Source organism: Anoplopoma fimbria, chromosome 19 (assembly GCF_027596085.1).
Source record: "Anoplopoma fimbria isolate UVic2021 breed Golden Eagle Sablefish chromosome 19, Afim_UVic_2022, whole genome shotgun sequence".
Lineage (NCBI taxonomy): Eukaryota > Metazoa > Chordata > Actinopteri > Perciformes > Anoplopomatidae > Anoplopoma > Anoplopoma fimbria.
In genome coordinates, this window is record NC_072467.1 from 7,932,364 (window position 1) to 7,959,892 (window position 27,529).

Sequence of the window (27,529 nt, forward strand, 5' to 3'; positions counted from 1 at the left end):
CTGATGATGATGATGAAACCAGGAGGCGTGGGTTCTAGAATGTATGAATAACAGATGGAAATGCACTTATTACTTGTGTTACTGTTGCTTTTCATGTCTATTTGGTTGCTATGGTTTAAACCATCTTAAATAAACTACATTCAACTGCAAATATTAGAAGAATTGAACTCTTAGATCGAGCTGCACTAGATCTGGAAACAAAATCATTAATCTATAACAATAAGTATATGGTAATAAACTTACCAGTGGCAAATGAAAACTGATTAGACATCTCAGTGAAGTTCCCAGCTACAGCGGTCACAGTGATGAAAAATACTCTCCCAGGATGTAGATCAGTAAAGAGGGCTGTGGTGTTTTGTGTTGTGTTGCTATACAAATAAATCTGTCTGTCATTTGAGATTTCCACCACGTAGTGATCAACCCCCCCAGAAGGCAAAGTCCAGCTGATGTTCAGATAATTGGTTCCTCGTGCTGTAATCCTAATGTCCTCAGGCTTTTCAGGTCCTGTAATAAAGAAGTAAAAGTTGGATTTGGTTCCTTGTCTTTGCATTGTGAAAAAGAAAACTACAATATTAATGATGTGTCATATTTTGAAATGGCTAAGAGAAATAAGTACATATATCTGCTTTAACTTTTAAAACATCATCAATATATATTACTAATCCAATGCCAGAATCAATTTACTACTATATTACAAAACAATCTAGTGTTTTAAATGGCATAAACACACACAAATAACATTGACATTATAAATTACATTTTCAAAACTTAAAGTACCAAAAACGCTTACAAATTGACTTAAACTATTAATTGATTATTAAAATATTTTCCAATTAAATTTCTGTTAGTCAAATAATTGATGAACTAATTATTTCAGCTCCACACACATCAAAATTGTTTATCAACTTCTGGTTTTAGCAGCCTTTAATAAGCACATTACGCACATTACCCACAAACCCAATGCAATTGTGGGTTAAATGTCCCAGCAACACTTAACATTAAGTAACATCTAAGATATTCTGTTATCCGGTCCTTTAAAACACTTTGACCTGACCAACTTTGGACCAATTATTGCACATTCAACTAATATATGCAAACAAGCTGCCAGCATCGGTCAATGGGACATTGACTCAGTCATTATATGACTGCGTTTTGGTATTCCTTTTGACTGATTGCAATTTTTGATTAAGAAAGTTCATCTCTCTAGCCAGTGACAATGTTTACGTATGAAAAAACACATTTCAGAAGCTTTGAAGACCTACTTGTGTAACTTTGGGTGCTTTCCACTGTGGACTTGACCCCTTCTACAACAGTAAAAACTTCAAAAGTGTACAATTTTCCTGGGGTCAGATGGAAGAAGGTGTATGTCTCAGTCTCAGTTGAATTATCCTGAACCACTATGGCGTCCTGGATAGCTTTCACCAGGTAGGAGTAGGAAAGCTTATGATCGCTTTGTCTGGCCCAGGTCAGCCGAATGGATGTTGTGTTCACGTCCTCCACTTTGAGGTTGGCCACTGCTTTGGGCACTGTAGCAAATAAAACAGAGGGTTATGCAAGACCAAAGACAACAATAGAAAAAGGGTATTGTACATTGTTTTTGTACAATACCTGCAATTTTTGTATATATATATAATGTCTCTGATAGTACAGAATCCATTTATGCTTCATCTCTTAATTCATGTTTAAATGTAAGGCCTTACTTGTGTAACTGAATGTCTGTTCCACCATCGATTCACTTCCCTCTGCTGCTATCGTCGTAACATTGATACTGTATCTAGTTCCTGGCTCCAGGTTGGTAACATCAATGCTGTTATTGCTGACAGTTATGCTAAACAATGCTCCTGTAGCACTATAGGTTACCAAGTATTTGTAATACGACTTGGCGTCTGGCGGGTCCGACCAGCTCACTTTTATTGAGGTGGTGGACTCAGGGATGGCAGCAAGGTTCAGCACGGGGTTGGGCCCTAGGAAAATGACAGACATGGGTAATGTTAATTAAAAAGGAAATTAAATACGAAGGGTTTTTGTCACTTTTGATATATTTATAATATATGTTATACAGTAATGCACAGGGTTGGGCCCTAGGAAAATGACAGAAAAAGTTAAAATCCCTGAAGAGGGTCTTCTCTGACCACCAGGTGTCTTCAGCACAATTAAATTCTTGCTTACTTGTGTATTGAGAAACAGTGGTACTCTGTCCGTCAGTAATACCATCATTTGTCACTGCAGTAACGGTTATTTCATACTGGACATCAGCAGTCAGGTTAGTTATGGTTATATTTGTTTGATTCACGTTTTTACTGTCAGTTACATTTCCACCAGCCCACTTTACTCTATAGAAAGAGCTGCTTCCCTCTGGTTTAATCCACATCAGAGATATAGAGGATGTTGTTATTTCAGTGAAAGTGAGATTCCTGACTACTTCTGGCTCTGTAAGCGCAGGATAAATACAAGAGGAGGGAGAAAAAGAAACAAATTTAGAGTCAACTAAAAACATTCCAGACTTTGGCGAGTACAAAACCTAGACCTGAGTGTGATTCATGACAGAAGAGCACAGTTACACATTAAAAAAACTACAAACATCAAAAAGATGTAATGCGAATTAAAGCAACATTTTGTTACTTGTGACTGTGGTCAATGTGTGACTGCGTCCTCCTGTCTTATTGTCTCCGTCAACGGCAATGACTGAGATTGTGTAGCTAGTGCCAGGGATGAGGTCAGATAGCATGGCAAAGGTATCATATGTAAACATCATTAATGAAGCCCCATCACTGTGCCACTCCAACCTGTACTTGAACACCTCACCCAGAGGTGGGGTCCAGTTCAGAGAGATGGAGGATGTGTTTGTGAACACAGTATGTTTAACAATTTCACCAGGTCCTAAAGCAAAGTCGAGGAGAGGAGAGGAGAGGACCGTTCTCTATGAGTGGAATCTGTATCACTATGTGTAATCAGGATGTTTAAAAAAAAAAAAAAAACATCAGTAAAACCTATGATATTAAATATGTTATTTCTTTCCTTTCAGCCTCCTTCTAGTGATGTTATTGTTTCCCCCTCAGTTTATAGTGTAGGAAGTAAGGATGAGGCACCAAATAAACTACGATCACTTCCATGAACAAAAGTCTGATTCATCATCTTACTTGTATGGTGAAAAGCCTCAGACACGTCACTTTCTGTTTTGTCATCTCCAGCCACTGCTATGACAGTAAAATTGTAAAGCACTCCAGCAGTCAGCTCAGTGATGTTTCTTTTTGTTTCAGTGACACTAACATTCCAGTTAGTTGTTCCATCAGTCCACTGTACTCTATAGAAAGAGCTGCTTCCCTCTGGTTTAGTCCACATTACAGATATAGAGGAAGTTGTGATCCCACCAACAGTGAGGTTTCTGACTGCAGCAGGCTCTGTGAGTTAAAAGGTGTTATATGAGGAAATAAATACTTTTTGAAATAATTTCATCGTGCAAAAACTTCTTTGAGTTTAAGTAACAATAGTTACAATGCGATCAGACCCATAAGGCATCAGAAACTTTATCAATCTGCTTCCATGCAGCTGGAAGTTCATCTATCATCTTTGTGTTGTCACACTTCTTAACGCAGACACCCAGCATCATCTTTAACAAGTGACCAAAACACCTCATCTGACTTCTGATACAACAGAGTAACAGCTGTTTGACATAAAGACTTCCCTGGATCACTGAGCCTATCACCCTGAAAATGAGGCAAGCCACCTTGTGGAGAAACATCATTCACCTGCTGTATCCATGACCTCAGTCTTGTCTAAACAGAGTTTTTGGCCGAAGCTGATTAGTGAAAGTGAACAGGACCCAAAACAATCCAGACCATTGCTTCACAGGTGAGCTCTCTTGTCATCACCACGGTCCAGTTCAACAACAGCATCACTGTGACGCCCAAACCAGCAGTCCACGACTTCTCCGTTGAAAGGACTTGTTATTCTACACCTGAACTTTTCTTATAGAAACCTCAGAGTCTCATCCTGCTTGTGATCACTGCAGACAGTCTTCTCCAACAGGTATCTTCAGCAGACTCTCATTAACTTACTTTATGAACCACATTTTAATGCTTACTTACTTGTGTATTGAGAAACAGTGGCTTTCTCTCCTTCAGTAAGACCATCATCTGCCACTGCAGTAACGGTTATTTGATACTGGACACCAGCAGTCAGGTTAGTTATGGTTATATTTGTTTGTGTCATGTTTTTACTGTCAGTTACATTTCCACCAGCCCACTTTACTCTATAGAAAGACCTGCTTCCCTCTGGTTTAATCCACATCAGAGATATAGAGGATGTTGTTATTTCAGTGAAAGTGAGATTCCTGACTACTTCCGGCTCTGTAAGCACAGGATAAATACAAGATGAGGGAGAAAAAGAAACAAATTTAGAGTCAACTAAAAACACTCCAGACTTTGGCGAGTACAAAACCTAGACCTGAGTGTGATTCATGACAGAAGAGCACAGTTACACATTAAAAAAACTACAAACATCAAAAATCTGTAATGCGAATTAAAGCAACATTTTGTTACTTGTGACTGTGGTCAATGTGTGACTGAGTCCTTCTGTCTTATTGTCTCCGTCAACGGCAATGACTGAGATTGTGTAGCTAGTGCCAGGGATGAGGTCAGATAGCATGGCAAAGGTATCATATGTAAACATCATTAATGAAGCCCCATCACTGTGCCACTCCAACCTGTACTTGAACACCTCACCCAGAGGTGGGGTCCAGTTCAGAGAGATGGAGGATGTGTTTGTGAACACAGTATGTTTAACAATTTCACCAGGTCCTAAAGCAAAGACGAGGAGAGGAGAGGAGAGGACCGTTCTCTATGAGTGGAATCTGTATCACTATGTGTAATCAAGATGTTTAAAAAAAACAAAAAAAAAACATCAGTAAAACCTATGATATTAAATATGTTATTTCTTTCCTTTCAGCCTCCTTCTAGTGATGTTATTGTTTCCCCCTCAGTTTATAGTGTAGGAAGTAAGGATGAGGCACCAAATAAACTACGATCACTTCCATGAACAAAAGTCTGATTCATCATCTTACTTGTATGGTGAAAAGCCTCAGACACGTCACTTTCTGTTTTGTCATCTCCAGCCACTGCTATGACAGTAAAATTGTAAAGCACTCCAGCAGTCAGCTCAGTGATGTTTCTTTTTGTTTCAGTGACACTAACATTCCAGTTAGTTGTTCCATCAGTCCACTGTACTCTATAGAAAGAGCTGCTTCCCTCTGGTTTAGTCCACATTACAGATATAGAGGAAGTTGTGATCCCACCAACAGTGAGGTTTCTGACTGCAGCAGGCTCTGTGAGTTAAAAGGTGTTATATGAGGAAATAAATACTTTTTGAAATAATTTCATTGTGCAAAAACTTCTTTGAGTTTAAGTAACAATAGTTACAATGCGATCAGACCCATAAGGCATCAGAAACTTTATCAATCTGCTTCCATGCAGCTGGAAGTTCATCTATCATCTTTGTGTTGTCACACTTCTTAACGCAGACACCCAGCATCATCTTTAACAAGTGACCAAAACACCTCATCTGACTTCTGATACAACAGAGTAACAGCTGTTTGACATAAAGACTTCCCTGGATCACTGAGCCTATCACCCTGAAAATGAGGCAAGCCACCTTGTGGAGAAACATCATTCACCTGCTGTATCCATGACCTCAGTCTTGTCTAAACAGAGTTTTTGGCCGAAGCTGATTAGTGAAAGTGAACAGGACCCAAAACAATCCAGACCATTGCTTCACAGGTGAGCTCTCTTGTCATCACCACGGTCCAGTTCAACAACAGCATCACTGTGACGCCCAAACCAGCAGTCCACGACTTCTCCGTTGAAAGGACTTGTTATTCTACACCTGAACTTTTCTTATAGAAACCTCAGAGTCTCATCCTGCTTGTGATCACTGCAGACAGTCTTCTCCAACAGGTATCTTCAGCAGACTCTCATTAACTTACTTTATGAACCACATTTTAATGCTTACTTACTTGTGTATTGAGAAACAGTGGCTTTCTCTCCTTCAGTAAGACCATCATCTGCCACTGCAGTAACGGTTATTTGATACTGGACACCAGCAGTCAGGTTAGTTATGGTTATATTTGTTTGTGTCATGTTTTTACTGTCAGTTACATTTCCACCAGCCCACTTTACTCTATAGAAAGACCTGCTTCCCTCTGGTTTAATCCACATCAGAGATATAGAGGATGTTGTTATTTCAGTGAAAGTGAGATTCCTGACTACTTCCGGCTCTGTAAGCGCAGGATAAATACAAGATGAGGGAGAAAAAGAAACAAATTTAGAGTCAACTAAAAACACTCCAGACTTTGGCGAGTACAAAACCTAGACCTGAGTGTGATTCATGACAGAAGAGCACAGTTACACATTAAAAAAACTACAAACATCAAAAATCTGTAATGCGAATTAAAGCAACATTTTGTTACTTGTGACTGTGGTCAATGTGTGACTGCGTCCTTCTGTCTTATTGTCTCCGTCAACGGCAATGACTGAGATTGTGTAGCTAGTGCCAGGGATGAGGTCAGATAGCACGGCAAAGGTATCATATGTAAACATCATTAATGAAGCCCCATCACTGTGCCACTCCAACCTGTACTTGAACACCTCACCCAGAGGTGGGGTCCAGTTCAGAGAGATGGAGGATGTGTTTGTGAACACAGTATGTTTAACAATTTCACCAGGTCCTAAAGCAAAGATGAGGAGAGGAGAGGAGAGGACCGTTCTCTATGAGTGGAATCTGTATCACTATGTGTAATTGGGACGTTTAAAAAAAAAAACTTAACAAACATCAGTAAAACCTATGATATTAAATATGTTATTTCTTTCCTTTCAGCCTCCTTCTAGTGATGTTATTGTTTCCCCCTCAGTTTATAGTGTAGGAAGTAAGGATGAGGCACCAAATAAACTACGATCACTTCCATGAACAAAAGTCTGATTCATCATCTTACTTGTATGGTGAAAAGCCTCAGACACGTCACTTTCTGTTTTGTCATCTCCAGCCACTGCTATGACAGTAAAATTGTAAAGCACTCCAGCAGTCAGCTCAGTGATGTTTCTTTTTGTTTCAGTGACACTAACATTCCAGTTAGTTGTTCCATCAGTCCACTGTACTCTATAGAAAGAGCTGCTTCCCTCTGGTTTAGTCCACATTACAGATATAGAGGAAGTTGTGATCCCACCAACAGTGAGGTTTCTGACTGCAGCAGGCTCTGTGAGTTAAAAGGTGTTATATGAGGAAATAAATACTTTTTGAAATAATTTCATCATGCAAAAACTTCTTTGAGTTTAAGTAACAATAGTTACAATGCGATCAGACCCATAAGGCATCAGAAACTTTATCAATCTGCTTCCATGCAGCTGGAAGTTCATCTATCATCTTTGTGTTGTCACACTTCTTAACGCAGACACCCAGCATCATCTTTAACAAGTGACCAAAACACCTCATCTGACTTCTGATACAACAGAGTAACAGCTGTTTGACATAAAGACTTCCCTGGATCACTGAGCCTATCACCCTGAAAATGAGGCAAGCCACCTTGTGGAGAAACATCATTCACCTGCTGTATCCATGACCTCAGTCTTGTCTAAACAGAGTTTTTGGCCGAAGCTGATTAGTGAAAGTGAACAGGACCCAAAACAATCCAGACCATTGCTTCACAGGTGAGCTCTCTTGTCATCACCACGGTCCAGTTCAACAACAGCATCACTGTGACGCCCAAACCAGCAGTCCACGACTTCTCCGTTGAAAGGACTTGTTATTCTACACCTGAACTTTTCTTATAGAAACCTCAGAGTCTCATCCTGCTTGTGATCACTGCAGACAGTCTTCTCCAACAGGTATCTTCAGCAGACTCTCATTAACTTACTTTATGAACCACATTTTAATGCTTACTTACTTGTGTATTGAGAAACAGTGGCTTTGTCTCCTTCAGTAAGACCATCATCTGCCACTGCAGTAACGGTTATTTGATACTGGACACCAGCAGTCAGGTTAGTTATGGTTATATTTGTTTGTGTCACGTTTTTACTGTCAGTTACATTTCCACCAGCCCACTTTACTATATAGGAAGAGCTGCTTCCCTCTGGTTTAATCCACATCAGAGATATAGAGGATGTTGTTATTTCAGTGAAAGTGAGATTCCTGACTACTTCCGGCTCTGTAAGCACAGGATAAATACAAGATGAGGGAGAAAAAGAAACAAATTTAGAGTCAACTAAAAACACTCCAGACTTTGGCGAGTACAAAACCTAGACCTGAGTGTGATTCATGACAGAAGAGCACAGTTACAAATTAAAAAAACTACAAACATCAAAAATCTGTAATGCGAATTAAAGCAACATTTTGTTACTTGTGACTGTGGTCAATGTGTGACTGTGTCCTTCTGTCTTATTGTCTCCGGCGACGGCAATGACTGAGATTGTGTAGCTAGTGCCAGGGATGAGGTCAGATAGCATGGCAAAGGTATCATATGTAAACATCATTAATGAAGCCCCATCACTGTGCCACTCCAACCTGTACTTGAACACCTCACCCAGAGGTGGGGTCCAGTTCAGAGAGATGGAGGATGTGTTTGTGAACACAGTATGTTTAACAATTTCACCAGGTCCTAAAGCAAAGACGAGGAGAGGAGAGGAGAGGACCGTTCTCTATGAGTGGAATCTGTATCACTATGTGTAATTGGGACGTTTAAAAAAAAAAACTTAAAAAACATCAGTAAAACCTATGATATTAAATATGTTATTTCTTTCCTTTCAGCCTCCTTCTAGTGATGTTATTGTTTCCCCCTCAGTTTATAGTGTAGGAAGTAAGGATGAGGCACCAAATAAACTACGATCACTTCCATGAACAAAAGTCTGATTCATCATCTTACTTGTATGGTGAAAAGCCTCAGACACGTCACTTTCTGTTTTGTTATCTCCAGCCACTGCTATGACAGTAAAATTGTAAAGCACTCCAGCAGTCAGCTCAGTGATGTTTCTTTTTGTTTCAGTGACACTAACATTCCAGTTAGTTGTTCCATCAGTCCACTGTACTCTATAGAAAGAGCTGCTTCCCTCTGGTTTAGTCCACATCAGAGATATAGAGGATGTTGTTATTTCAGTGAAAGTGAGATTCCTGACTACTTCCGGCTCTGTAAGCGCAGGATAAATACAAGATGAGGGAGAAAAAGAAACAAATTTAGAGTCAACTAAAAACACTCCAGACTTTGGCGAGTACAAAACCTAGACCTGAGTGTGATTCATGACAGAAGAGCACAGTTACACATTAAAAAAACTACAAACATCAAAAATATGTAATGCGAATTAAAGCAACATTTTGTTACTTGTGACTGTGGTCAATGTGTGACTGCGTCCTCCTGTTTTATTGTCTCCGTCAACGGCAATGACTGAGATTGTGTAGCTAGTGCCAGGGATGAGGTCAGATAGCATGGCAAAGGTATCATATGTAAACATCATTAATGAAGCCCCATCACTGTGCCACTCCAACCTGTACTTGAACACCTCACCCAGAGGTGGGGTCCAGTTCAGAGAGATGGAGGATGTGTTTGTGAACACAGTATGTTTAACAATTTCACCAGGTCCTAAAGCAAAGACGAGGAGAGGAGAGGAGAGGACCGTTCTCTATGAGTGGAATCTGTATCACTATGTGTAATTGGGACGTTTAAAAAAAACAAAAAAAAAAACATCAGTAAAACCTATGATATTAAATATGTTATTTCTTTCCTTTCAGCCTCCTTCTAGTGATGTTATTGTTTCCCCCTCAGTTTATAGTGTAGGAAGTAAGGATGAGGCACCAAATAAACTACGATCACTTCCATGAACAAAAGTCTGATTCATCATCTTACTTGTATGGTGAAAAGCCTCAGACACGTCACTTTCTGTTTTGTTATCTCCAGCCACTGCTATGACAGTAAAATTGTAAAGCACTCCAGCAGTCAGCTCAGTGATGTTTCTTTTTGTTTCAGTGACACTAACATTCCAGTTAGTTGTTCCATCAGTCCACTGTACTCTATAGAAAGAGCTGCTTCCCTCTGGTTTAGTCCACATCAGAGATATAGAGGATGTTGTTATTTCAGTGAAAGTGAGATTCCTGACTACTTCCGGCTCTGTAAGCGCAGGATAAATACAAGATGAGGGAGAAAAAGAAACAAATTTAGAGTCAACTAAAAACACTCCAGACTTTGGCGAGTACAAAACCTAGACCTGAGTGTGATTCATGACAGAAGAGCACAGTTACACATTAAAAAAACTACAAACATCAAAAATATGTAATGCGAATTAAAGCAACATTTTGTTACTTGTGACTGTGGTCAATGTGTGACTGCGTCCTCCTGTTTTATTGTCTCCGTCAACGGCAATGACTGAGATTGTGTAGCTAGTGCCAGGGATGAGGTCAGATAGCATGGCAAAGGTATCATATGTAAACATCATTAATGAAGCCCCATCACTGTGCCACTCCAACCCGTACTTGAACACCTCACCCAGAGGTGGGGTCCAGTTCAGAGAGATGGAGGATGTGTTTGTGAACACAGTATGTTTAACAATTTCACCAGGTCCTAAAGCAAAGACGAGGAGAGGAGAGGAGAGGACCGTTCTCTATGAGTGGAATCTGTATCACTATGTGTAATTGGGACGTTTTAAAAAAACAAAAAAACAAACATCAGTAAAACCTATGATATTAAATATGTAATTTTTTTCCTTTCAGCCTCCTTCTAGTGATGTTATTGTTTCCCCCTCAGTTTATAGTGTAGGAAGTAAGGATGAGGCACCAAATAAACTACGATCACTTCCATGAACAAAATTTTGATTCATCATCTTACTTGTATGGTGAAAAGCCTCAGACACGTCACTTTCTGTTTTGTTATCTCCAGCCACTGCTATGACAGTAAAATTGTAAAGCACTCCAGCAGTCAGCTCAGTGATGTTTCTTTTTGTTTCAGTGACACTAACATTCCAGTTAGTTGTTCCATCAGTCCACTGTACTCTATAGAAAGAGCTGCTTCCCTCTGGTTTAATCCACATCAGAGATATAGAGGAAGTTGTTATTTCAATGAAAGTGAGATTCCTGACTACTTCCGGCTCTGTAAGCACAGGATAAATACAAGATGAGGGAGAAAAAGAAACAAATTCAGTGTTAACTAAAACACTACAGACTTTGGCGAATACAAAACCTAGACTTGAGAGTGATTCATGACAGAAGAGCACAGTTAGTTAGCTGTAGTGGCACAGTATTATCACCTTTGTATTTGATATGGCATTATAAAAGGCATTGTAGTAGACAAGGTTGAGGTCTGGAATATAAGTGAATTTCCAAAAACAAAAAAGCACACTTACTAGTGGTGGCAGTTTGGCAACAGTTGAAACACTGTAGAAAGATTTCATAGGTTGTTCCAGGGGTCAAACCAGTGATTGAACCTTCTGCAGGGACATTGTTCCCAATGGAGATGCTGCAGTTTGTTGTGGATTCCAACATGACATTTGTTGTGGTTGTTAATATTTTTGCCTCATTGCTGCCACATCTGCTACCTAAGAGATAGAAGAAGAAGAAAAAGAAGAAGATGAAGAAGAAGAAGAAAAAGAAGAAGAAGGCCCAACTATAAGAAACAAGCACAATTAGATATTAAAATAGCTCATTTTCTGCAGACATGTTGACAGGAACGATGTAAATACAAAATCTCTCTATTAAATACAAAATGCATCAATAATGTTAGAACTAATGTTTTTTTGTTTTTGTTTTGACCTTAAATAGAGACATAAAGCACAACAAAATAAAGAAACAGCACATGTGTACTTACTGTGACATTCTGCTCGGGAGATCTGAGGAGATAAGGACAGAGAGAACAAATTTAAATGATCTTGCACCAGCAGAGGGCAGAATTGCGTTTAAAACAGCCTCAAAGCATCAACTAGAAACCCAACCACATGTTCAACGTCACAGGGTATCAGTAAATTTAGCAACAACTGATAGTACTGCTAAACAGGTGATGTTTCTTCAGTTTCTAAAACACCAGTCTTTTGAAACCCGGCCCTTCCAGTAAAACACCATGTAATGAACATGAACCCAACATGAAGGTTTCAAAGCCATTTCCACTGATCTCTTCTGCCACTGAGCACATTTTATTAAGTACCAACAGATGTCAATCGGATATTTCCTGATTTTAATCATTTTTGAATGGTCAAACATGCTTAAATTTCCCAAACTAAAGTATCATATAAACACAGATATTTAACACAAAGTTATTGATTCATTTTGTGGCCAAAAATGTAAGTATATCAAGTCTAAACATACAGGAATCAGCCTGGAAAATAACAACCATGTGTAAATATCAATTAGAAAATCTAAATTTCTAATAAATAATGAACTTGAAGTTCATATTACTTTGAAGATAAAAAAAAAAAGCTTTGGTGTATTCATCAAGACACCCTCTTTTCAATGGTGCAAAAAACACACACAAAAGCTCAGTATTACAGGATAAAGTCCAATTGTAACTGATGAAATGATCATGTTTGTGCGGTGTCAGTTAGTACAAACATGAAAGTATATCCTTGTAATACATAACCATCGGTAATCATTCTGTGGCCTCAGATAATGAAAAACTGCTGCTGACAATGCTTTTCTTCCTCATTCCTCTGGAAAACACATGTTTCATGCTCTAAAACAACTGTGTTGACAGCAAACAATAATATCATGCACTCGTGTACGTGGACATACAAATTCATGTCCACACAACTCCAACTCAGTATTCCTACCGTGGTTACCATCTGTGTCCTGATATCAGGACTAGACACACAGCTCTGATTCCACATTACTTATTAGCCAAAACTTAATCAGCACAGAGTCTCTCGCTGACATGTTGCCTTTCAGTTTGTTTAACACACAGCTAAACATTAAACACATGGCATCATTGCTCAAACCTGCATCGTTCTCTCCACAAGATAAACGCCAGGGTCAATCATTAACTCCTGATAATGATAGAGTAGACTTAACCGCATCCCTCCATCGCACAAGAGCTAATCAGGTTGTACTTAAAAAATAAATATGTCTATTTTCAATATTACATTAAACACAATAATATCGACTAATCGACTATTAACTTCAGCTCTACAACTATCATGAAAGTAGGATTAAATACAAGGCCGTTGTGTTAGGATGCTTTAGTTTTAGTTTGGTGTACCTGATAAGCCATAATAAGCAGCTGTATTGTGATTTTCCTTATATTTAGAATTATACTTACATTGTAAATCTTATACAACGTGCTTTCACAATATTGCACTTAATTAAAGTCATGCTAGTGAAAGCAAATTAGAAGTTTACATTTTATATGAAAAAGAACAGAGTAAAATAGGTCTAGCAACTCAAAAAAGGTCAGTCCAGGAAACCTAAAAAGAAAAGGTCCGTTCTGCTTCAAATGTTGCCCGTTTCACCCAGCAGCCCCCCTGGAGACTGGCGTCCTCTCCTTAACTTTTCTTTTTCTATTCACAACAGTGACCCTTCCCTTCCTTCCAGTCCTCTGGGACTCTATTCTTCTTTCTGAAGTACAGCGGTGCCACAAAGAGGTGCACGAGGAGTTCAAGGGTTCAGTACTCTTTGAGGACTTGGTTGAAGGCTGCCAGTGTCTGAGAACGTTGGATAACAGAATATACTGAGTGTTGAGAAAGATCATCATCAGTGAAAGTACATACATTTGAATGAAATAGAATTCATGTTTGTGTGTTTTATCTTTTACGAAAGTCAGTATTTGATTCAAGAAAGTCCTCTTTTAAACCCAACCAACTATTACTTCAAATAACCAGGTAGTAACAAAAAACTCCTGTTACTTTGGGTGGATTTTGTACATTGAAAGGAGGAAGAGCCTGTACGAGGAAGTATATATCTAACTATACTTCTGCTGTTTGTGCAGAGGTGTTAGAGTGGCTGAGCTTCACACTTTCACCCTGTTAGAGAGAGTGTAAATAGGGAGAGTTTCTCACTATATGCAATTTAGTGACACATTTACACTTTCCTACCATAGAAGATGGTGTTTAAGATATCTAAGAGATTCCCCACAGTGATGAAGACCCCCACTGTCGATGGTTGTGTTTGGACAGACATTTCACATGAGTTAAACTCACAAATAAGTCTAAATCACAAATCATATTTATTTTTTCTCACGAACAATAAGTTCCTAAAATGTATTTATATATATTTTCTCTGTTACTTAAAACTGTTGAAAGCTTAACATTAAATTCAAAGTGAATTCAAAGGATGTGTGTTCAGTTATTGTATTCAATGTTGGATTAAGAAAACAATCCAGCATTGAATGAAAAAATAGGTTTAAAGATATAATAATAATAATATAATAAAACTTTATTTGTAAAGCACTTTTCAACGAAGGTAAAAGTGCTTGAAAGAGATAAGAAAAAGCACAAATACTATCAAACCTTTCAAACATTTCTTCCTCATATTTACTGTTATTGCTATTTGAGTGGCCTCATTGCTTTCGCACACACAGAACAGTATGTAGGTTTGTTTCTCTGTGGCATTTTTAACAGTTTATCTATCTTCTTCTACTCATTCTGCCAATTCAACATTGAACAAAAACTGGTATCACATACATGCATCATCATAGCACTATGCTGATGAAGATATTGAGTGAATACAGGCCAATGTTACTTATAATTATGCACATCTGCCAAATCTACACCTGAGTCACCTTATGCAGACATGGAGAGTTCTAACAGCATAGTGTGTGCTAAAATATGTGACACTGTTGAGAACAGTATTCAGTCACTCAGATTCATATTTACACAAAGAATAAGAACTGATAGCTTAATGACTCTATTTTTTTCCTTTCTCTTTTAATACAGGTTATAAGGGAGGTTGGTGCATCTTCACGTACCAACATAATTAAACTTATAACAACATAACACTTTTAATTTAAGATTTTCTGTAAGGTCTGTAAGGTCACTTGCATTAATGAACCACAGATAAGTATCTTGGTCATGGTCATGAGCGTATTTGGGTGGTATGGCCTGCAGATTTCACATATGGTTAATTCTTCCCACTCTTCAAGACAATTTCCAAATAAAGAAAGCAGATGTGTATGTTTTTAAAGTTTTTATAAACACATTGTATGTGTAAGTACTACATGTCCAGCAACAGGGTGTAACATTAGCTACAGTATTTAGAAGGTCAAACATGTAGCTGCTAAAGACCCAGATACTTTTCTCAGGAATTAGTAGAGACCAAAACAACGCAAAGAGAAGAGTATATATTGGACTTACATTAATCAGGTGGTCAGGGATGTCTCCAAATGAATGGTAATATTTCTCCATCTTTTCTGGATATGTAATGTTTGCTAACACAAAGCAATAACAGACCTTTGTAAGGGCAGACATTTTAACTTATCATGGCAGAAAAAGCACAGGTGTGACAAATAATATTAATTGCGGGTGCATTCCATTCAGGTGTAACAAAATTATTTTATAAAACTGCTATGACCTGTTGAAACTATGCCATGAAAAAAAGGCACAAAAGTGAGGAACTTTCAAGTCTTACATATAAGTTGTATTTTTATTTTTTTATTTTTTTAACATGGATGTTTAGTTAGATTCTGTTAAAATCTCTGTTATTGGTGATTCAAGTTATTATAACGGTGCTGAAAACTTTAAAGTGTTATAAGTCAGCCATTTCAAGTTGGATCACACAGTGTTTTTTTCTTTTTGTAACTCAGTATCAGTTATTATTATAGATTATTATAGATCAAGATTGCAAGCAGACATTTAAATGCTTAATAAAACATGGAGATTTGGAGCAATCTCCATCTGCTGATGAAGATAATTTGATGTGATCAAAAGCTCCAGAGCAGTTACCAATAGGACCTCGTGTTGAGATTGTTTTCTCAACTGTTGTTTCCGAGGTCAAGAATTAACTCTTTAAGTCAACCACAGGAGTGTGTATATATAGTAAGCTCTATTTTAAAACTAGTTTGTGTAGTAAAAGTCATTTAAATTTAGTGTTACCTAAACTTAGTAAACACACACAACTAGCCCAAGTTTGAACTTAAGAGCAGCTATTGCTGGAATGGATACAAACTGCTCACTGTCTGACAAACTGAACCTCCTCAAGCTCCATTAGAATATGGTAAAGGTCACATACCAGTGTGTGAAAGCCCAGTATGACAATCTCATGTTTTCATAAAAATATTCATGTTAAACTGACCTCTGGGGATGTGATTTCTCTGAGCTATGATTCCCAAATGTTTTATTGCCCTTGGCACTCTTCCTAAGTGTCACTTATTTTCCTCCTGACTAAATAAACACAACAACGTCTCAAGCCATTTTGCCTTGGCACTGACTCAGAGAGCAGAAATAACGCAATCTCAAAGTCCCATTTGGGAAGTACGGCCCTCGAAATACTGAAGTTCAGATAATGGATGTCATTTTTTTATGCATGTCCTGGGACTCAGCTCCACCCATCTGTACATCCCCTGCTTTAAGCTTTGGTTTGTCTCTTATCTTGGTGTTAAATAAAGCCTGTGTGTAAAATGACTAGATGTATCACCTTATTATTATTAGCCTTCAGTTATCAGGCTCCTCTCTGTGGAACCAGGTTCCAGTTTCAGTCCGGGGGGCAGACACACTCACCACTTTTAAGAGCAGGCTTAAGACCTTCCTTTTTCATAGCGCCTATAGTTAGGGGCTGGCTCAGGTTCGCCTTGGTCCAGCCCCTAGATATGCTGCTATATGCCTAGACAGCCGGGGGACTACCTAGGATACACTGAGCTCCTCTCTCCTCTTCTCTCACTCCCTCTTTATGTATTAATCTCCTATTTATGCACATTACTGATTTTGCTTCTTCCCCGGAGTTCTTGTGCTTTCTCGCCTCGCAGGTTCCCAGGAATCGGGGTTATATTTGGACTGTCATCGTGCCACCTGCTGAGGCCCTGCTGACACCCACTACTACTACCACTATCATTATTAGTCACATTACAATTATCATTGCCTGTACTATTACGCTTATTGACTTGCTTCTACCCTGGAGTCTCTGTGCTTTCTCGCTTCGCAGGCTTCTATAAATCGTGGCTATACCTGGACCGTGGTGCATCCTGCTACAGCCCTGCTGACACCGACTGCTACCACCATTATCCTCTGTCGCTCTCCCATAGGTTTCTTCCTTTTTTCTCCCTGTTAAAGGGGTTTTTTAGGGGAGTTTTTCCTGTGCCGATGTGAGGGAAGGACAGAGGATGTCGCATGTGTACAGATTGTAAAGCCCTCTGAGGCAAATTTGTAATTTGTGTTTCTGGGCTATACAAAATAAACTGAATTGAATTGAATTGAATTATTATATAGAAGCCACTAAAAGAAAAAGGATTAAATACTTTAGCTGATTGTTATTACACCCATAGTCTGAAGTAGCACTGGGAAAGAAATCATTATTATTGAAATTGTGATATGTGAAAATGTAAAAATCTTAATATGGCCTAAGTGTTGTCTTTCATGGTTTTAAACAGTTAAGTGGTGTAATTATTTGCCTTCATCCACTTAGTCATTATATCCACATTACTGATGATTATTTATCAAAATTCTCATTATATAAATATTTTTGTAAAAGCATCAACGGTCAACCTATAATATCAATATTGAGTTATTGGGGTAGTAAATATCAAGCTATATGATTTTTTCTTAAAAGATCTCCTTTAGACTCTATTGGACTCCATTGGACTCTCACTTGAGGAGCTAAACTTAATGTTCATTGTGAAACACTCTCGGCTGGGACTCAGCCAATGACCCTTTCGCCCTGTGTACTGTATCTGTGCCCTTTGACTGGGCCCGTCTGCATAGGGAGGAGGAGGAAATGGCTGTACTCAACACAATATAAACATTACATCAACCCTAAAGGCCTGCCAGTCTCTGATTCCCTTTCATTCCTAGCAGTCTGCCTTTGCTGCTGATAACGCCCCAGTTCCTTCCTCCATAATAACACTCAGACCCCAAAACAATCAAGAAATCACCTTAAAGGCTGTTTGCTCAGTCTGTTTAACCTTAGCTCCTTATAATCTGATAACTTTGAACAAAAATGTGAAGGAGGGAAAAGAAAATGCACAATGCACCATTTCTGCTCCTCGAATTACGCAAAGCTGCACAAGGTGGAGGAGTTGCTGGTGGTGCCTTTGTTGACTTGCTGAGTGGAGAAAGTGGATTCCTCTACAGCTGAAGTTTCTATAAAATCACGTTATATGACTCCAACTAAAAAACAGGGTGTGTATGTGTGTGTGTCTTGATGATTAGCAACACAAAACAAGGGGCTAAAGGAAGAAATGCAAAAATGCTTATTGTTGCTGTCTTCTCATTTCCTTTATTGATTTTGTCTTTTCTTTTTCTACTAGACCTTTTCTGTTTTTTGAAATAGCTTTTTTCATCTGTCACATGCATTCAAGTGCCAGTGACTTCTTATATATTATTTTTCTCCTTTCTTTTCTGGCCTGGCCGTGTGTCAAAGACGGTGTTTTTTTCACCCATGATTGTTGATTAAAAGATACAACACCTGGGAATATACTTGAATTGCAACCGATGGGAGTCAAATAAAGGTCATAAAAATGGTTGCTGCAACATATTAGGACATCCATACAGGTGTTTTCACTTAAGGTACCTGATTAGACCTTTTCCCAAGACTGTGTGGGTATGTACACACTGTGCTTGACTGACAGCTCCCAAATCCAACCTGAGTGGAGGTCTCATTATGGGAGTGATTGGAAACACCTGTGATGGTGTGCCAGGCCCCTAAACAAATCACCAAATATACTATTTCATCGATCATATTGCAGATTCTCAACTTACCTTTCTCTTAGTGTTTAACATAATGTGAGTCGGACAATGTAAATTGAGATCACATTGTGACTTTACAAATTATTCAGAAGTAAATGAGCTTTGACTGTGTTTTCAGCTTTCAGCTTTTCACATCACAATGCAGATGATTATCTGATGCAAACATCAAGTATACGTGTGGAGGTTCATGGAAACATTCTCACTTTTTTTCTGTCAGCCTCTTATAAATTGGCTTCTTTATTAAAGTTCATTGCCTAAGTAGCTTGTGAGAGAGTTCATTGCCTAAGTAGCTTGTGAGAGACCTACTTACTGTTTATGTTCTTTGGTCATAACATAACTTCCTGCGACTTCCTGAGCCCACCCAGAGACCCTTGATAACATATTTGAACAACATAAAGCACTCTTATGTTAAGCATTATGCTGTACTTTATGCCTCCAGCTCATTAAGGTCACATGAAGGAGGACAAGAGCCTCACAACATTGGGTAATAAATCAACTGGTGTAGGTGCACTTAAAGCCATCATGAAGCGTTGTTGTTTTCAAAACATCACTTGATAATCTATACTGTTCCTTCATCATACTGTGCCATATATTATTCTCTCACGCCATTCTGTTTCTTTGGGTTTGTTTTAGCGAAATGTTATTTCTTGCAACTTGCAAATCCATGAATAATGTGATTGTTTTAAAATTAAAATGTATTCATGCAGAGACACAATTGGTCATGTATTAAAGTTTATCTCTTACTGTATCGCCACACATGACTGATTCTGCCATGCAACATCAATGTCAGATGAACCCATGACCTTCGACCTTTCCTATGCTACAAGGCTACAAGAAAACCTGTGCTGAAGTTTATCACTCAATTGGTCAGTTCACACAAATTACAAAAAATGTACCTCTAGTTATGAGTACTTTCATAAATATAGACTACTTAGAGTAGTGTATGAGATAATAATATACTAATAATGTGTATATGTGTAATGTAACATCAGGCTTGATTTAATTATTGCTCTTTTAACTTTTTTTAAACAAAAAACCCAAATAAATACATAGATATAAATATACTGAATTGCTATTTATTAAAATAATGGCCTTCGATTCCTGATAGGCTCATTGTCACTGATACCTGCTCCAGCTGTTTGAGTCAGTATTGGACCGATATCCGATATCAGTATCGATGCATCTCTACTAATAATTATCCTATATTCAATATCACAATGTATGCCTTCATATCTGGATTTTCTTTTCTTTTTGGATATTTAAGAAATGTACATATTTATAATGAACCTTCACTGCAGCCTTTTTAGATGTTGGTATTAATATATACTAATAATCATTGTCCACTGTAGATAAAAGATTAAATTAATTTCTATATTATAACAAACTTTATGGGAAAAAGATCAGATTTCATATCCATAGTGTGAGTTGTAACCATGAGTCTGACGGAAAACTCACATACTTAAAGAGTTAATTTTTTATTAGTGTAATTTAAATCCAGAGTCACTTATTTCCATTCAAACACATCTTTCTTTTTAGGTTTTCAGTTTTCTGCCAGGATGGACAGATTGCAGCAACTATTGTTTATACACGTAAATTAATAGGATAACAAATTAACTCGGCACAGAACTTTTTCTTCAGAGGTTCCTGTAACGGACCACATCTACTGTTGATTTATTATTTTTCTACATACAGGTGACTCCATTAAGTGTGTTCTTCTGTTTTATTTTTTTTCTGTATACAACACATTGCATTTGAGATCAATATAATTTCTGTGAGAATATAAATGGCACAAAGCAACACAAGAGAAATTCAATATGAGCGTCCTCCTGTTGTATACTATATGAAAATGAATCATTAAAAAAAATGCAAAAGCCATGTCTAAAAATATCCACTGCCTCCAAAAAAACTCCCAGTGCATGACTGCTTTAGCTATGAGTGTGTTTGTCTCCAGGTACAGTATCAGCCTCCCACGCCGCAGTCCTGCTGCTGCTATCACACAGGCCACATCTGAGCCTATTGAAATGAGTGACGTGGTATTTACTGTTCCCAGCACTGTGCAGATACCCATCTGAGTACTAGGCACTTGCCATCAGAGCTTCCTCCTAAGGCTTCTGGCCATGCAACAGTAGGAAGATGTGCACAAATGCATACGTACCCACACCCACATATTCTGGACACGGAGGGCTGGGCCATCACACTGATCATAGAAGTGTGATCAGTGTGATGTTGGAAATGTGTTAAAGTGGAGCGTGGGGTGTGATGTGCGCTCGTCTGCAGGGAAGGAAGAGCAGCAAAAGCATACTGTAGGTTTTGTATTATGAGTGACTGGCTTCTTTGTGCTTTATTCAAGAGTGTAAATACTGCCTTTAAACTGAAACTGACCTTTGACAACATGTTCAGTTTAGACCTGAGGGGAACTTGATTATCTGTATCAAATTTACGGCAATCTGGCAAATAGTTGTTGAAGAATTTCGCTAAAAAAGAAAATGACATTGTCATTACAATACATCCTCCAGGGACAATGAATGTCTGTACAAAATTTCATGGAAATGCATTCAATAGTCGGCCCAAAGTAATGGACCAACTAACAAATTGCCTTTGCTGCCATAGAGGTGGAAGGGACTGCCACAGATCTTTAATATGGTAGTTTTGTACTGATAGGGCTTTAAAAAAAGTACTTGAAGCACTCTCGCACTCCATCTGGAGAGGCAGTATGACCGAGTGATAGAGAGACAAGTGAAACTAGAGAAATATAATACTTTTCAACCCCCACAACAGCCCTGTCTGGCCATGACTCCCTCAGAGGCCACTGATAGAATGATAGCTATCTGCTGACAATAAGGCTTTTGAGCCCGAGAGAGGAGCCTGTGTCTCATTTACATGGACTGGGGAACTGTGACGCTTTGTAATTCATCTTGTACACGCTAATCTTCCAGTCGCAATCCTGGTAGCCAGCAACATGTTTGGGGATGTTAATTTGAAACTGGACTGTCCTGATGCAGATGGAGGGTAGTTGGGAGTGGGTGGAGGGTTCAGCATTCCACAAAGCAGGACTTGACTTGTGACTTTTGCCTTTTAGATCTATAATGGGATGCAAGCTTTCTAATGGTACGATGAGAAGAGTACATTTTGGAGAGGGATACTTGTGTTGACATCATGACGTCATCACACGTCATCCACATTTTAGTGCAAGGCATTAGAATAGCAGATAGCCAGAGAGACAGTGTTCATCAGTCCATATCCACAGACGGGACAGTTCTTGTTAGAAACGTCACGTGCCCTTGTTCCAAGATGTCTCTCACTAATAGCGACGTCAACACTCTTTCATTCCTGCATGTTGTCAGGAGGCCACAGACAAGAGAAAGAGGAGGAACATATACAGTGGATGGGAACAGAGAAAGGCTCCATAACCATGCAAAGTGTTGTACTTTCCTGGGTCACTAATGTGTCAAGCTGTGGCTTGGCACGCACTCTCTCTAGACTGCACCTAACAAACCGTGCTCTATTTTTGGTCCTATTTTGAATCCAATTTGAAACAGGTTTTCAGATGGCCAGGCAAATGTCATAACAAGCTCCTAAATACAAGGAAAAGACAAACACTATATTAACTACTGAATGGATGTGTTATTTCACGAAACGCTGTCTTTACAGACGGGAAGGGCCTGAGAGGAAGGACAGAATCATTAAAGGAGCTGAATTATGCGTTAAGATGTTAATGTTCCAGTTTTGTTTATTTTTGTGTTATATATTATTCAATAAGAAAAACTTATACATCAAACTTTAATGATCCCCATAGTGACATTAGGTTCAGCGGGGGAATATACAAATATATAATTTAAATATATAATATTTAATCAAATCATCAGTCTGCACAGGTGTTTTCAATTATTTTGCCTAATTCTACTTCTGGATGAGACTGATATGTGTTCAGCTGGCCCTGAAACAACTTGTAAAAAAACACTGTACAACAAATTAACGTAGAGGAAAAAGAATAAAATAATGTGATCATAATATTAAATGGTTTAAATTATTTTGACTCCAGGAAACATTATTATTCTTTTCACACAAAAAATATTAGACTAAAATAATACTTTGACAGCAGGTAGTGGGTTTTTTTTAACTGAGACTACTGACGAGAATAATGCAGCAGATAAGTTTATCAATCTCTTGATAAAAATAAGGTCAAAATATAAAATTATTTTCTTAAGGGGATCTGAAATTAAAAGCAAGATCCAAACTAAATTAAACTTTAGACGGGTATGAACATATAGACTGTGACTTTTACTTAGGAGTATTATTAACGTGTTCTGTGAAAAATGTCAGTATGCAAAACAATTCCTTTCAGGGAAGCAAAGTAGTTCCCCTTTTTCTACTGTAACTTCCTTTGTGCTGTTTCCAAATTAAATGTCTTGCTTTCATCTGACTTAACTGAATTTAAATTAGCCCTTCTGACTAGTTTCCATGACCTGAGAGGGGAACAAACATGTAATGCCCAAGTGTCTCTTTAACTAGAAACCGACCACATTTGTATAATATCCTGAAGGGCTGATTTCAGGTGTGCCAAAGCTGCAACGGAGATTATTGGGCCTCTAATCTCTGATTTCATCAAAAGACGAAATGCTGAAAGAGCAACGGGTTTTGTTCCTAAACGAGAAAGTCCTGACTATCATGTTAACTACTTCTGACCACAACTTAAGGCTCAATGATCAGAAATTTACAGTGAAAAAACACAGAATTCTTCTTCTTACACCATGGGTTGAAAATGTGTTGTCATATTGTATAACACATTTAAAATTCTCTTTAATACTGAATTGTGCGGTTATTGAACCAACACCAGAGTCGGTGGACCTGCCTCACTCTTTACAGAATTAAAACCAATTGTTGTGGTGGCAGGTTCACATTTTCATGTGTATCGTGTGACTGGTGTTCATTTCTGCTCAACTCATGGTAGAAGTTTTTTTATACGTAAATGAACCGTTGCACATTTACTTCCTCATTTAAACCAGTTATCACGCAGGTTAGTCTTTCACTATAAACAATTAATGACATTAAAGAACCAATTAGAAAAAAAATGCTGACTCAGGGATTCTTAATAGCTTTTTCTGCAGCTTCCAACTTCTCCGTCTTGTTCATGAATATTTTTAAATGGTCTTGATTGAATATTTGCATTGAATGACCTCTCATGCTTAATAAATAATAACTATTTCAAACCTTCAAATTGGATGATATTCTACAATTTCTGCATGAGTATTTTGTAGTTTAATTTCACCTTAACAGAACAAACGAACACAGATCATACTAAAAACATAGACGAATTGAAAAAACACATTGACGCACGTAGGCCAGCTGGGTGTCTTGTTCGCGTCCAGGAAAAGATAAAGATTACTGCAATAAAGAATAATTAATTTAATTGTGTGCAATTGAGAGTTAAGTGTACACTATGATCATACCAACATAATTGATTATCTGAAAGCATGTGGGCACCATGTAATAAAATGTATAGTGTGATTGTTTCGATTTTCCTTTTTCTTATTCAAATAAGGTCCACCTCACAGTTTGTATTTAAATGATTAAGCTTCTTTTCATGATGTGAAGACATTAATACATGAACTTGAATACATTAACAAGTCCTAATCTGGAAAAGTCTGTGATAAATTGATAAATTGCACTACAGTTAGGAGGAAAAATATGTATTTTTTGCGGTGAACAGTCCCTTTAAGGTGTGGCCAATATTGTGGTTATATAAAAAGCCATGGTTGACTGTTAGAAAGAGAAGTTACTCGAAGTGTGGTCTCCATGCCCAAAACAGTCACACATTTTACATTTATTACCCAGAAATATCCACCCAAAGCTCCTCACTTAGAGGTTTTGCGGTGAAACCCTTCACACCACTTCTGCTTTAGAGAGTCGACAGTCATGACCATTAAATGTCACTTGCATTTCTCCAGCAAAAGTGTTTTTGGTCTTTTTTTTTCTTGTGTGGACAGTCTCCACCTTGTTAATGCCACCAGAAAATAAATCTATCTAGACTATTTACAAAAGAACTTGCACCTATCCGAGTCCCCACAGCGATTTTGGTGCCAGTACTGTTCTTATTTAGTGGATCAGGTATTGGCAGTGATGTGACTCATACACATTAAAAACAGTTTCTTTGTAAATATCAAATTCTATCCTGTGTCCACTCAGTGAGGTCTAGATGTTTTAAATGTGTAAAAGTGATTGCTTTAGGAAACAAAAAGTTGCATCTTAGCATCCTTAAGAAGAGCTTCCTGATGTAATAATGCACTTTGGCTACAAAATAAAGTGCATCATCATTTGTGGTTTGAAATATTGTAATCAACTATTTGGCAGCACCAGACCTCAACTCTGTCTATTAATAATAACTTTTATTAGAACTTGCCTATATAGTTATCAATACTGTCTTCAAAATGACCAGAGGTCACGACACAGCGCTCTGTGTGTTGTAATGGATTCCATCAGACTGTAGTAGTACCTAATAAACTGGTATGCTGGTGTGAGTTCTGGCTGCAGGAGTGACAGGGACACTGAACTGCACCTCATTCCATTCCTGACCCCTTTGTGTTGGCCACACACATCCTCACATGCCATTCTCAACCTCTCTCACCCTCTATCTCTCTCTCTCTCCAGAAAGACCAGTGGGACAAGGACAGGTGGGTCTGTGGCTTCGGGATGCCTCAGTCTGATAACTGTTATGTAAGCTTTGTTCAGGGGGGCACAGACCTGTAGAGTACAGGTCAGATCTGTGCAGTCCTGAATAAATAACAAAGAGATCCCAAATATAAAGAAACTCATTAGAGTATGTAATCTTTACAAAATACAAATTACTTTTTATTTTTCACAAATGTATCCAACATCGTTCAATTCTGCTCTCTACGTCTTACAATACATAGCCCACCATTGTTAGACCTCTAAAACTGACGGTCGGCGTATTAATGACTTGCTGACATAAATTTGAATTGCAATTAAAACCATCAAAGGACCATTATTCTTCTCATAGTGAGCGATGACATTCTCGTCTGCCATCAAACATGCTGAAAATGAAATGATTTTGTATCTGTTGGAATATTTTGCTCACATAACTTTTCTCATCAGTCCGCACTGCGCCACAGCCAGCTCCTGACTGAGTAAATCACCTTACAGCACAGCAGCGACCTGCGGAACAGGTGCACTCACACAGGTGATGCAACTGAACTGCATCATACAAACAATGCGCCCCCCATTGCCAATAGCAAAACAATACCTGCTTTAATTCTGCTAAAAAAAAAAAAAAAAAAAAAAAAACAATTGTATGAAAACTGTCTTACCTTTAGTACGGCGCTGAAGACCAGAAGGGTCCAAAGAGAGACGCTGGAGAGCAGCACAGGCTTCATGATGCCGCGCGCTTTGAGTAAAAAAAAAGTTTGAAAGTTACTTTTCTCTAAAAGTTGAGCGATTTCATGACCAAACTTTTCTTCAGCGCATGGGAAAAGACTCTGTGTCACATCAGGATGATTAAAAGCGAGAAGGGGAACTTTCTCTTCTCGGTGTTAACGGGGAGGAGCGGCGTGCGTGTGCGTCACTCCGGGAAGTTTTAGTGAGATGTGCCACTCCTCTCCCTCCTCATCAGTCCGCTTCGATGTGCCACAGCCTCCGACGGTCTGAGCGGTGGACTATGAGGAAGAGGAGGGCTGCTCGGTCATGCAGAAATGAGGAAGAGTCACCCCACATTCTTGCCATAACTTGGCCACTGCAGGGTGGAGGGATGCAACCGAGGGGTCCCTTCATTAATGCCACACAGAGACGAGCTGCCAAAAGCAAATGTTGTTGTTTTTTTGGCAACTTCCCCAAAGTTACTGGTTTAGTATCACTGTAACATCAAGTGATGCTGCTGTCTTCACACAAGCAGGTCCATAAAGCAAGGAACAACGGGCTCGCCATACACAATCACTTCTTAAACTTCTTCAAATCTAGCAGGAGACATTTCTGATCTTTACAAAATGGTTATTTGAGTGTTTGGAAAAAAAAACGATGCTTCATTTGCAAGAGCTGCAACTAATAATCATTTTTATCACAGAGGATCGATACATCAATTCATTTTTTGATTAATATGTTAAAGGAACACTTCACCCCAGGATAAAAAAAGAGTTCTTTTCATTTTACCTGTAGTCTTATTAGTCAATCTAGATTGTTTTGGTGTGAGTTGCCTTGTTATGGCGATATCGCTGAAGAGATTTGTCTGCCTTCTCTAATGGAACCATAAGGCACTCAACTTCAAATGAAATACATTTCAGCTCAACAGCAATGTTTCTTTCGAGAAATCATGGCCCGCTTACTAAAGATAATCCACAGAACTCGTTGTGAGCAGTTTCATGTAGGAACTATAAAACACCTGTTTGCACGGCCTTCCTATTTAACAATAATCATCTCCTTAGTAAGAGCAGCAACCTGAGGTGAAGTGTATCATGACCATACTTTCTCTGTCCATTAAGACCACCAGTTGCTACTATCTGTTTTGCTTTAGTGCAGACCAGTTAAACTGGGGCTGGTAAACACTCAGAAACTGCCAAAGGACTAAAAGGACACATCAGTGTATTAGAAGGGTGGTTTTGAAGCGGCACTGGTATGTTTCTGCACTTCCTCTCTGTTTATGAAAGAATGAGGAGTTAAATAAAATATGTGCATGG

General features: G+C 38.5%; 1 protein-coding gene across 2 annotated transcripts in view; it reads right to left on the minus strand.

Annotated features, from left to right (window-relative positions):
• Positions 1 to 26,341, minus strand: part of LOC129107917 (receptor-type tyrosine-protein phosphatase beta-like) — a 40,648-nt gene extending 14,307 nt beyond the window's left edge. Inside the window, exons 1-16 of one of the 2 annotated variants that reach the window (XM_054619527.1) lie at positions 26,171 to 26,341; positions 11,834 to 11,855; positions 11,373 to 11,564; positions 10,859 to 11,119; positions 9,884 to 10,144; positions 8,909 to 9,169; positions 7,934 to 8,194; positions 6,986 to 7,246; positions 6,011 to 6,271; positions 5,063 to 5,323; positions 4,089 to 4,349; positions 3,141 to 3,401; positions 2,170 to 2,430; positions 1,701 to 1,964; positions 1,263 to 1,526; positions 244 to 504 (exon numbers count right to left, since the gene is read on the minus strand). In XM_054619527.1, coding sequence (XP_054475502.1) covers positions 244 to 504; positions 1,263 to 1,526; positions 1,701 to 1,964; positions 2,170 to 2,430; positions 3,141 to 3,401; positions 4,089 to 4,349; positions 5,063 to 5,323; positions 6,011 to 6,271; positions 6,986 to 7,246; positions 7,934 to 8,194; positions 8,909 to 9,169; positions 9,884 to 10,144; positions 10,859 to 11,119; positions 11,373 to 11,564; positions 11,834 to 11,855; positions 26,171 to 26,236 — 3,679 coding nt within the window. In that variant the 5' untranslated portion in view covers positions 26,237 to 26,341. The remainder of the gene's footprint in view (positions 1 to 243; positions 505 to 1,262; positions 1,527 to 1,700; positions 1,965 to 2,169; positions 2,431 to 3,140; positions 3,402 to 4,088; positions 4,350 to 5,062; positions 5,324 to 6,010; positions 6,272 to 6,985; positions 7,247 to 7,933; positions 8,195 to 8,908; positions 9,170 to 9,883; positions 10,145 to 10,858; positions 11,120 to 11,372; positions 11,565 to 11,833; positions 11,856 to 26,170) is intronic. The other variant, XM_054619526.1, reaches the window with a different exon arrangement.
• Between the last annotated feature and the right edge of the window lie 1,188 nt (positions 26,342 to 27,529).